General features: G+C 34.7%; 1 protein-coding gene across 1 annotated transcript; it reads right to left on the bottom strand.

The window, feature by feature from the left end:
- Positions 1-420: 420 nt before the first annotated feature.
- Positions 421-7,404, bottom strand: LOC132603843 (uncharacterized). Its single transcript, XM_060317127.1, has 9 exons — positions 7,194-7,404; positions 6,495-6,585; positions 6,343-6,403; positions 4,402-4,479; positions 3,152-3,225; positions 2,628-2,741; positions 2,444-2,551; positions 1,065-1,103; positions 421-923 (listed from the first exon to the last, which is right to left on the bottom strand). The coding sequence occupies exons 1-9, from the start codon at positions 7,313-7,315 to the stop codon at positions 837-839; spliced, it is 774 nt and encodes a 257-aa protein (XP_060173110.1). The 5' UTR covers positions 7,316-7,404; the 3' UTR covers positions 421-836.
- Positions 7,405-12,020: the final 4,616 nt, after the last annotated feature.

The raw sequence follows: 12,020 nt of genomic DNA, 5'->3' as shown, positions 1-12,020 counted from the left end.
ATTGCGTGCAGCTCCTCTTTGTTCTCTCCCAATGCATCGAGAGGATGCAAATCTAATGGAGCTTTTGCTTTTGAAACATTACTTTTATATAACTAATCTTGCATTCTACTGCTTTATAAATCTATCGTTGTTCACATTATGTTGGTTGGGTGGCGGAGAATGTCTTGTGCTGTATCGGATCAGTGTGAAGTATAAGTTTTCTTATCAATTTTACTTATGATCAAACAGAAACACTTCCCTGTTTAAATGTTCTTTCCAAATGTACCAGCACCGACGTCTCTCGACTACTCGACTAAAATTGCAATGATATTCTTGCAAACTTCAAGTTAGAGAAAGGATAGGAACTTTTGAAAAGAGGCAGCTTGCCTTCAGTCATGTATGTAATGTCTTCAAGTACTGACGATAGAGGATAGAGATGCATTATAGAGGAAAGTAAAATACCGAATATGGCTTGTGCAATATACGGACCCACATTTTACTAATTTTATATTTACACCATACACTCCAGTATTAGTTCACATTTCGCAAACGCAGGAGGAGACCGCTACGTGATTAGAGCTAAAGAATACCGAGCATTTCTATTTTCCCAGCTCTCTTCCTTTTTTTCCTCTCTAGATTCACATGACGAAGTCTGATGAACTAATAAGGTGGGCGCTGACAAACGAAATACCAAAAGCTCCCCTCTACCTGTAGGTCTACACTTTTGAGCGTAGTTTGCTGCTCAATAATTGGCTTCTCAACAAATACAACTTTATACAACCGTGAAGAAGCCAGTTCAAGCTTTGAATGAGATTCACGTAACTATGGTATCAATAAAAAACTATCGACTACATGTGTTAACCTCGTTTAACTGGTCTTTGAACATAAGATTTGTTGGGATCTTCCGTCTTCAACTTTGGAGGCCGAATCTCTCCTTTCTTAGCCTGCAAGAAAGCATAATGAAACTTGTCCGAATCATGTTTACTTCAATTATAAGATGTTCACCACCCACACTCTTTTCTTTACCATCACAGAAGAGGGGGGTAGAGCATGTATCGATGGCAATCTAAGTAAATCAAACTTACCTTCTTCCCGCCCTTCATGAAATCCCTCCAACTGGATACCTGATGACACGAAGAAAATGAATGCAGCTATCAGAAAGAAATCTTCCTGTAATTATAATTCAGAAAACATTTAAAGACAAAGCTGCTATTGCTATAAACACGTCAAGAATAACCAAGGATACACCATCAGTAACTTTATACATCCTATAAACCTGAAGACTCTTGCAATAAAGCAAATACTCGTACCATCTTACAAGCAATAAGGAAGATGGTACGCAGTAACTAAGAAGTTCACCAACTGCAAGTTAAATGAAAGAAAACATACTTCAATGAACATACAACTACTATTGCAAGCCAGTTAAAACGAAAAGAACAGTCACATTGAGCTATACGTCACAGATATGGACCTAGATCTTCTCCTTAAGTTCTTGGTGTGACCACAAGAAACACTGAGCTGGATGTTACAGAAAGAAATTGGAAGCGAATGGAAGGCAGCTTGGAGAAATCCACCATTCTGTCTCTTTAAATTCCTTAAATATAATAAAAGAACCAGGAGATTATCCTGATTAAAAAGAAAATTAGGGAAATTATTTCATAATAATGAGATGAAGTTGACAAGATTTTTTTTTTTTTTTTTTGAGTCAAAAGTTGACAAGATTTTTCTTTTCATTTGGAGCAAAGAGAAACCCTTTTTGTATATCATAGTTGATTACAGTTGAGACACAAATGTACATGATTTTGATCCTTCATGATCTATATTTTAAGCTTCGGGGGTATGGATCTAGGTACGGATACAGGTGTAAGATTCGGCAAAAAATAATTCAATATCCAACAAAGTTATATGTCTAAATTATGAGGCATTATGTGGAAAACTTGTAAGGAATTCTGAGGAGAAAATATTGATCTAGATGAGAATCCCAGAAGGAGATATAAGGAAAAGGACCGACATAGAAATTTCTATATACAAGGTATTCCATTTTCTTCAATTTTGCTCTAGCTATTGTTTTGATTACAGAAATCATTACATCTATCCCAAATTTCTCCGAAATTTCTCCGCTGATTTTGGTCAAAGTACCCAAAATCGGTTGACCATACAGGGTACGGATCCCACACCAACACCCACGTCGTGTTGACACGGTTGCGGCACTGAAAGTGAAGAGTCCGAAACTCAGAAGAGAACTCCAAGGTCTTGGAATGTTGTTCCTTTAGCCATTATGTGGGTTACATGGAAAGAGAGAAATAGGAGAGCATTTGGAGGCGACCAACTATAAAATTGCAAAATAGCCTTTTGTCTCTAGTTTCTTGGGAATTTTTTCTCTGATGGAGTATAATCATAATCTTGTGCATTAAAATTTTAAAATAGATCTCGAATCAATAACATAATGAAATTGAGAACTAACCCTCTTTTCTCTAGTTCCTTCCCACTGCTCCTCATGCTCACGTTTTCTTTTCCACATCTCTTTTGTTTCTTCCTCATCTTTCTTCAGGCGACCTTCCTCTTCAGATATCTACATAAAATCCAACGGCAAGTTTAAGTGAAAATCTAAAAAGATGATATATAGAGAAAAAAGCTGGGGAGCATACCCTCATTGACATTTTTCTCCTCCGCCATTCTTGATCTGTCAATATTTCTCTAACCTTCAACTTCAGCTGCTGCTGGAATTCCTCTGACTGCTCATGTTCTTGGTCATATTTTCCCTGTTTGCACAATCAGGAGTACATAAAATCAACCAGTTGAAACACAAAAGTTACTTAGTGCTATGTTGAAAAACCATGTAGGTTCCTTACCCAAGCCATTAAGGAGGAATTAGAGTCGAGCAGAAACAAAACACAAGATGTTCAATAAGAAATATACCCGTAGAAAGGTGAAAACAAGAGTAAGTCCAAAAAACATCAAACTACATAACCAAATCAAGGAGTTGATGACCTGCATGGTTTAATGTGGTTTCGATTGTGTGAAAATGAACACGGTTTCATTGTAATAAATAATGTCATCTCGGTAGTAGATACAATATCAGGAAGAAAATTCACCCTCTGAATATGTAGAAGCAATAATTCCAGCTAAATTCAGATCAAGTAGATAAAATCGGAGAGACTAGCAGAATTACCTCAGTAACTAATGATTTCAATTTGCTAGCAGTATCTTTTTTAAGCTGCTTCTTCCGCTTTGATCTTAATTCTTCTGTGCTCATACAAAAAAAAAAAAAAAAAAAAAAGGGAAAACACAAAAGTTCCAGTATAAGGAGACAAAATATTAAAGAGACATAGGAAACCCAGAATATTCATATAGTAGTCCCACAATGAAAATGCGGAACAGTCTCCATTTATTCATGTTGAGTTACAGAAGACGTCTCACAATACCAAACTAACAAGTTTTTCGCCCCGTACTGATTATTATCTTTCGTTTTGGACAACATTTTGAAGAAGTTTTTGAAGAAAAAGTTGTGCAAGCTGATTTTTTTGGACTAGTTGAAGTTTTGGAAAATTTCTGAGTGAAAGAAGAGTTTTTGGCTGAAAAACAGCTCCTCAGCACTTCTTCAACTTAAACAATTTTTTTTATACAAACCCCATTTCCCAAAAAATGTCACTTTTGCAAAAAGAAAGAAAATCACAAACAGACACCGCCCAGTTTTGTTGAACTCAGACCACCGAAGAATTGCAGCAACAGTTCATTCCAATGATCAAGCTAGAGCCAATAATAGCCTGTTTGGCCAAGCTTATTTTTCCCCCAAAAGTACTTATTTTTTCAATAAGTGCTTATTTGAAAAAAAGTGAGGTGTTTGGCCAAGCTTTTGGGGAGTAGCAGAAGCAGTTTTTCAGAAGCTAAAAAAAACAGCTTTTGCCCGAAAGCACTTTTTTGAAAAGTACTTTTGAGAAAAATACAAATAGAAGTACTTTTTAAAAGCTTGGCCAAACACTAATGAATGCTCAAAAGTACTTTTTAAATTAATTGGCCAAACACAAACTGTTTTTCGCTAAAAGTGCTTTTTTGAAAAGTACTTTTAAAAAAAAGTACTTTTTAAAATAAGCAAATTTTAAAAGCTTGGCCAAACAGGCTATAAATCTATTATACGAGCAATTACACCAACATTTCCATTTCCATTTACCAGCAATACCAAATTTCTCAATACCGACAGCTGCTGCCTTAGAATTCTGCCTTATTAAGGGTAAGATAATCCCTTTTTGTAGTATTATTGACATGATTGAAATGTGTATTAAAATTCGGCTGTGAGCCGGGCGTGAGAGGGTTTATTACATCTAGTGCTCCAGTGGAAATGCAGAGAATGTGACTGCAGTCTATCCCATCGTAAAAGGAAGAGTAAAGAACAAAAGAGTGAATAGCGAGGTGATGGCAGACCTTTTGCTGCAACAACTTGGCTCAGAATGTAATCCCTCTCCTGTTGATCAAGCAACAACTGTTGCGCTTTAGCTAAGGCTGCATACAACATGAGGAAAAATTTGCATAAAAATTTCAGAAGCAGGAAGGGGAAAAAATAGAAACAGAAACTTCTTACTTGAGCAGTTAAAAAAAAGAAAATAAAACCAAATCATCCCACAATAAGACTACATGTAAGCATTTACAAGAGTGATCTTTTGAGATTCAAGAAACGCTTAAGCTCCTTTCCAGCTCTCGTCCTTGCTTCTTCCAATTCTTTTGACTATAAATGATATTTCTCCTACTACAGAATGCTCTATATCCAAATATCTATATATAGAAAGATGTTGCCCTGATGCGAGAGGGAGTTGAAAAGGCACAAAGTTCCAATGATATTTTACACTGTATTCCAATGAAGGCACTCACTGCTTCTGAAATTGTATAGTTTTTTTTTTTTTTTTTTTGGTGAAGTCTGAAATTGTATTTTCTTTAGTCCTTAGAGTTTGTGACAATAGGATAACAGATTCTAACAATAAACCATTTTCACTTTCACCATGACAAGTTACTAAGTTGATATATAAAACATTTATTAGTCCAAGAGAATGTGGTGAAGGGAGAGGTACATTAAAAATGATAAATCGGCACAATGCTATTTGCTATCTCATAAACTTAAAACTAAGTGCACCAAGTTGAATGATCAATTAAGCAGGTAAACATGATAAGAAACTCTTATCCTGGAATCTGAAAACAAAAATTCCATTAACCACTCCTAGCAATACACAAAATCATTAAAAGCTGAAGCTTGTCAATTAAAAAAGGACAAGCTTTGTACTGGTAGTTTAACAGATAGAACCAGTGTTGTCAAAGGCCCGCTTAAGCCCTGAAGCGAGGCTCAAAACATGTTAAGCGCTTCGCCTCGCTTTATGTGCGCTTCAGTGTCATCATCAAAGCTCCAAGACATACTTTTCCTTGCCAATGAGCCTCTCTTGAAGACATGACACTAGATAATTGATATTTCACTTCATCGTTATGTTTTTACAATTTGTTAGTCCATATATTTGTTATTCATGCTTATTATTAGTATTGGGCTAAACATATATGTATTTAATTTTGCACCATCGTGCCTTTTCTCATTAAAGCTCACACTTTATTTGCGCTTTGCGCTTAAAGCCCCAGCTGACCTTAGAGCTTTTTTGCGCTTTTCGCTTTTGATAACACTGGATAGAGCCTAGTATAAACCAGAATTCTGAAGTTGTAAAATATGGTTTTTAGTGTTATAGCAACACAGACTCAGCATATACTATAGTTCTGAAGAGATCATTCATGTACAAGAAATATTTATGGAAATAAAACTAGTGTTACACTTGCACACAACGAAGAGTAGTTCCACATATACTTTCGATATATATTTAGTGAGAAAACTATGTGGTTCACATCAATGGCCAAGGAACGGCAGTATTCTGCTCTCTTCAGTAGGTTACCCATTTTTTAGCACTATGGCTGCCTTAAATTATGAATATTCCTTCTTGAGGCAAAATGTTTTAAACTGATCATTGATCACTAACTAATCCTAATCTAATTTAATAGAAAAACAACTTTGCAAACATATCTTCAGTATGGACAAAGAAAGAATCCAATTCGAGCAAGTTTCAATCCAAAAATTTCTTGGAATTGATCAAACTTAGCTTATACATAAACATAAAACCACCTAGTCAAAAGAACAGGGGATAAATGTAAAGCATAACCCAAATACTCAATGAAAAGATCCATTTATAAGACTAAAGAAACAAGAAGTATGAACATTGCATTCATCCATTACAACATGATTTTTTTTGTTTTGAATAGAGAAGTCCTTCACTCAAGAAACTACCAAAAATAACAATACTCCTCTACACAAGGCACAACATAGAGTGGCTTTCTTACCGCCAAATGCCTCCTTTGCTTGGGGATGCTTGCATTTATCAGGGTGAACAAGCAAAGACAACTGCATTTATGGTAGTATATTAGGGTCGAGTCACAGAATATGATATAATAAAGGAATCATTTGAGTCCAATAGGAATTTCAAGAAATATACCTTACGATACTGCTTTTTAACTTCGTCAATGGATGAATCAAATGAAAGGTTAAGGTATTCAAATGGATTCAACTTGAAGCATGAAAGTATCCTGCGGATTATGAAATATAGAATACTACAAATAAGAAACAATATTGAATTTTCATTTATTCTGCTATCAACATCAACAAGTAAGACATATATATAAATCTAAAAAGAGACTAGTACTTGTCAAAAAAGAATAAATGACTATTATTAAGCTCAATCCTTAAAAAAATAATAAAAAAATAGTCCAAACTAGTTGTTATAGTTCACAAAGGTAAGGGTAAGGTGTGCGTACATCCTGACCTCCCCAAACCCCACTTGTGGATTACACTGGATATGTTGTCCTTCTGAAGATAGATAAAAACGAAAGTTTTGCAATTCACTATAATTCTAATAACGTGTCCATCCTAACAATCTTAAATAATTTTATCCTATTTTCATCCTTGCAACTTGATTGCTCGGTGTTAGAAATAGATTGATCTTGTTCTAGTCAAAGTTCACATATAAATATCATACAACATAATTCAAGTATCAATTTCAAGGTTCATTTCATAAATTCGCGCTATACAAGTGGAGAACTAACAAATAATTTCCACAAACAAAAACGATTGCTGCATTAAAAAACCCTAAGCATACACACATATATATACTAATATAGAGGACACGTGGCCGGACCTGATAACTTCGTTATCGCGCTCAACTTCGCTGACCTCAGCGAAGAATTGCTTGAGAAGCGCGTCATCTATGGCGGAGCTTTTTGCGGATGACGGAGATGATGTGGCGCTGTTATCTCCCATTTAATGACGCGTTGAGTTCACGCTCCGCTGCTGCGAATCTCCCTATTCAGTTATTCGTAACAACCACTTCACAACCGGGATGGGAAGGAACTACGAATATGTTTACAGTTATAAAACGGGTACTCGGGTTCTCTAGGTCCAACCCAAAATTATTATGGGCCGAAATAATTACTCTATGGTGCAATTTGCACGATTCACCTTATTCGGGGCTGGTCTTTAATTTGTGGCCCTCAAATTCTATGGTCTTTAATTTTTGTCCTTCACTGAAAAACTCTGGGTTCTGGGTTCGAACCCTTGCTCAGTCAATTTTTTTTAAAAAAAAATCTCAAGGTAGAATTTGAATTCGCAAGACAAAATTTGCCTGCAAAACTCTCCCTTAAGGCAGAGTTTGCCTTCAGGCATAAGCAGACTCTACCAATCCAAAACTTTGCCTTATAATTTATTTTCAATTTTTGACTGAGCGGGGTTCGAACCGAGAATTCATGGGTTTTTAGAAAAAGGCTAAAAATTAAAAACCAACAATTTTAGGGACAAAAACTAAAGACCAGTGCCTTTGAAGGACAATCCGTGCAAAAATGGACAAATAAGGACCTGGTCCAGTGGGGTTAAGCCTTAATGTTTGGATCTTATCAAATGTCATTTAATTGCACGGTTTGCTCTTCAAATGGCCTGGTCTTTAATATTTTCCCTCAAAGTCGAACTTATGTTTAGCGGGGTATAAGTTATTTAAAGGCGTGGGATATAACTTGTGGAATATTATGATGCGAATATATAAATTTATGTCCCATGAAAAAGTTGTCTGTCTCGAGTGACAAAAATTAAAGACTAGCACAAAATTGAAGCAAAAGTGCAAATGACCCGTCAAATTTCACTAATTTGAATGGACTTCTTATTGAGAGTTTTCATAAAAAGATCGCTTCTGAGTTCCATGAAGTTTATATTTCTCATTCATGTCAATATTTGTTCAACTCTATTCCTTGAGTATTCATAATTGACCTTTTCAACAAAAAGAAGTATTCATAATTGACACATTTACCAAGTAGCTTCTTGTTAAGCAGTTATGAATCAGCGCCAACCCAACATAAATAGTACATAGGATGTCACGCTAATAGCTATTGGGCCTAGAAGAAGCGGTGGAGCCAAAAGGTTGTCACAAAGGTCAATTTGAGATTCAAGCTCAATTAGCGACTAGCCAAAAAGGATGAGGAGTTAGACAAAGAGGTTATGCGTGTCATTGAGAAAAATGTATGTTCCTCTCACCCTTTTTTGTGAGTCTAGTTTCTTATCCCCTTCTTTAGTCTATCTATCCTTGGTTCTTACTTTCAATATCTTTGCATTTCCTTTTCTGCTTTTGCCATTTGATTTGTTGCATTTACTTTTTAAAATTGTAGTTGAACTCTCGTCTTATTTATATAGTTGAGTAGCTGGTTATGTTACATTGAATTTGAGTTTATTACATAAGCATTCTCTACCAATTCTCCGGAAGTCTATTAATAATTTCTCTATCGGTTTTGACCACTCGTCCACCTTCTCCTTCAATTGGTTCTATCAAAAACCGTTGGTTTAATTTAATATATCTATTGACACTTTATATAAAAAGCTGTAAATTCAAATATTGCAACTTGCATAGGTTGTATGATGTCGATAAAGCCAAGGGCCTAGCAGCCTAGCCAGTTTATACAACAACAACAACAACAACAACAACAAGAAGCCCAGTAGAACCCCACCATGTGGGGTCTGGAAAGGATAGAGTGTACGCAGACCTACCCCCACCTTGAAAGGTAGGGCGACTGTTTCCGAAAGACCCTTGGTTCAAGAGAGGAAAACAAGACAAAAGGTCATATAGGGCCAAGCATATCAAAAACAATATGAAAACGAGGAATAACAAAAGCGAGAAAGTCATGGTAAAAAGGAGCATTAACTACCATAGATAAATAAGATAATCAAAATACAAAGACCCAACAAATATAAGCAGAAATCAAATGCAGAAATCAAATGGCAATAAACGAATGAGCAAAACTACAACTACTATGGTGAAAGGATAAGCAACCTAGCCTTCTATCCTAATTTGAGTCCTTCACAACCTCCTATCTAAGGTCACGTCCTCGGTAAGCTGAAGCTGTGCCATATCCAGCCAGTTTATACTATCTTTTCTCTAATTTGGACTACCATTTTTTTTTATATATATAAATATCATCACTATTTCACTTTAGAAACTTGGTGAGTATGATGAACCAAAACCACGATTTCTGTTCTCTGAATCAGATGCTTCCAAGCAACTTGACCATGTGAGCTCTGCCTACTGTTTTTGTTTCGTTGGTTTTGCTTTGCTAGAAGAAACGAGAACGAAAAAGTAAAAGAGAGAAAATTGATGGGCAAATGGTGGTCCAAATATTGATATATTTTTATACAAATTGATATTAATTAGCATTTCTTCCATATTCTTTCTCAAATTAATTAGAAGAAAAATGTTTTGTATAAGCTAGCTAGTGAGTACAAATAAAGGATCTTCTTTCTTTTTTGTTGTTTTCATCAACTTTATTAATACTTAATTAAAGTAATTAATTTTAAAGTATAAAAGAATAACTAGATCGTGTTACTTTGTCATGTAAATATAATTTGACAAGGATTGATACAAACTTACAAAGTACTCAAACTGTCAAAGACAAATCAATCCTTCGAAAAGACTCGGTACGTACAATTAGTCAAGTGGCTAGCTAGTGTTATCTCTCTCTTTTTCATGAAAATGTTTTCTCTTTTAACACTTAAAAGTCCACTCATCTATATTAATACCCGTTGTCATCGGGTATTAGTTTATCAATAAACTATTAAAAAAAATTGATATAATCATGATCTGGGTTTTGGTTGAATTTTTACCACATGAAGGTGAGAGGGAAACGATATTTAGTAGAAATAGCGCTCACTAGCCATTTTTCAGTGCCCTGTCTTTGCAAATAATTAACCGTCATCATGGAGTTTGAAATTTTGCAAGTAAAATTTTATTTTTCAACACTATGTTTTAAAAAAATAGACACTGTTCTGGAGTTTCGTTTCTGAAATTTGAAACTACGTACAAACATATATCTCTATAACAATATCCTTATATAATAGTTATGCTTCTGTTGAACCGATCTTTCATGTTAGTGTATTATATGTCCTCTTTAACAACAATTTGCTATAGCGGCAAAAAAATGTCGAAATAAACGACACCGTTAAACAGAGATTTGACTATGTATGACAATTATTACTTTTGAATTTAAGAGCTGAAAAGTAATTATTTGTGAATTGTATATTTATACATAGTTGAATTGAAGGTAGTGATGATGTTAGCCAAAGATGCATCAAAAAGTACCAAGTGATGTCTCATCCCATGCAGTTATTGTAACCCAACAACTAGTAGTTATTATAGGGAGTAATTATGTAAAGGTAATGTTAATTGGTAGATTAATTAGTAGACAAAGATCCGACCATATCAGGTCATGTGCCCTACTCTTTACTCCTTATTACGTAACACTAGTCCTAAGCTTTTTGCTTGTCCCTTGGCATCTTGTCACACACTTATATTCTTTGTAGACGTGCTTCATATTATATCCACATTTACTTCAATGAGACGTACGTGTAAATTTATATTGTCTACATATATGTGTATATTAATTTTGTTCATATAACAAATATAATAAAGGCAATTACTAGAGGTAGAATCCGAATTTTTAGTTAATGGGTTCGGTGCAATAATTTTTTTACTTACTGAATTTTGAATAAATTATTTATACATATAATATGATACTTGAACACAAGTACAAATATCTATTAGATTCTGCCGAACTCACAACCATCATTGTGGCTCAGCTCCTACTATTGAAGAGTGCGTGTGTCTCTCTCTATATTCATATATATAAGCCCTTTACTCTTATCCAACTGACCACTCTTGTTCTTATCCATGCATAACTAAGCCCCTAGACAAAAAATTAGATGAGCATTCAAGTGGAATACTGTTAAACAGTGGGAAGATATCCGCCAAAGTAAAGGCAAGTTCCTTTAGTTAAACAGTTATAATGACAAGCAAATATTATGTAGGATTAAGCGTTTAGCCTTCAAGACCCATTTAACATATTCATAAGATAAGTGTCGTGAAAGCCTTGATTTAATTATTACGACCCTGTGTGCGCGCGAGCGCAGTGCAGTGCAACGTTAATGTATATATATATATATATATTGACAAAGTAGAAAGATTAACAATTTAGCATGATTATTTTCCTTTAATATGCACCACGTACCTTTTACGTTGCTTATTTCGTGCAATTTTATATTTATACTGACATTAATGATTTGAAAAGGCTTCCCGTTTTGGAATACAACCGAATAAATAGTAATTTCATTGAAGCATCTAGTTCCTAATTTGAAAAGTAAAATAAAATAAAAACATTAAAGGAGAATACAGTAAAAGAATATATATTGATACATCAAATCAAAGAAAATTATAACAGGAAATATGTACGGCAGTGTTCTTCAATTTTATAATTTATCAATTAAAAAGATCGAGTCCGGCGCCAAAATGACACCTTTTTGGACGTTGAAGACAAAAATGGTATGTCTTCTTTTTTTTTATACCAAAAGGGGCATTTCGTTGGTTATCCAACGAAATGTTAACCCCATTTAACATTTTTCGTCAAATGTTAAAAAAAAAAATGCATTTCGTTACATA

This window comes from Lycium barbarum, chromosome 1, assembly GCF_019175385.1.
Source record: "Lycium barbarum isolate Lr01 chromosome 1, ASM1917538v2, whole genome shotgun sequence".
Taxonomy (NCBI): domain Eukaryota; kingdom Viridiplantae; phylum Streptophyta; class Magnoliopsida; order Solanales; family Solanaceae; genus Lycium; species Lycium barbarum.
This window is presented reverse-complemented; position numbering and strand designations above follow the sequence as displayed.

What these genes read in the sequence shown, in the direction of transcription:
- LOC132603843 (XM_060317127.1), bottom strand. Translation starts at nt 7,315, where the DNA reads ATGGGAGATAACAGCGCCACATCATCTCCGTCATCCGCAAAAAGCTCC. An exon ending in GGAGAAAAATGTCAATGAGG is followed by an intron (nt 2,552 to 2,627) that starts GTATGCTCCCCA and finishes GATTTTATGTAG; the next exon opens with ATATCTGAAGAGGAAGGTCG. An exon ending in AAGGAACTAGAGAAAAGAGG is followed by an intron (nt 1,104 to 2,443) that starts GTTAGTTCTCAA and finishes TCGTGTCATCAG; the next exon opens with GTATCCAGTTGGAGGGATTT.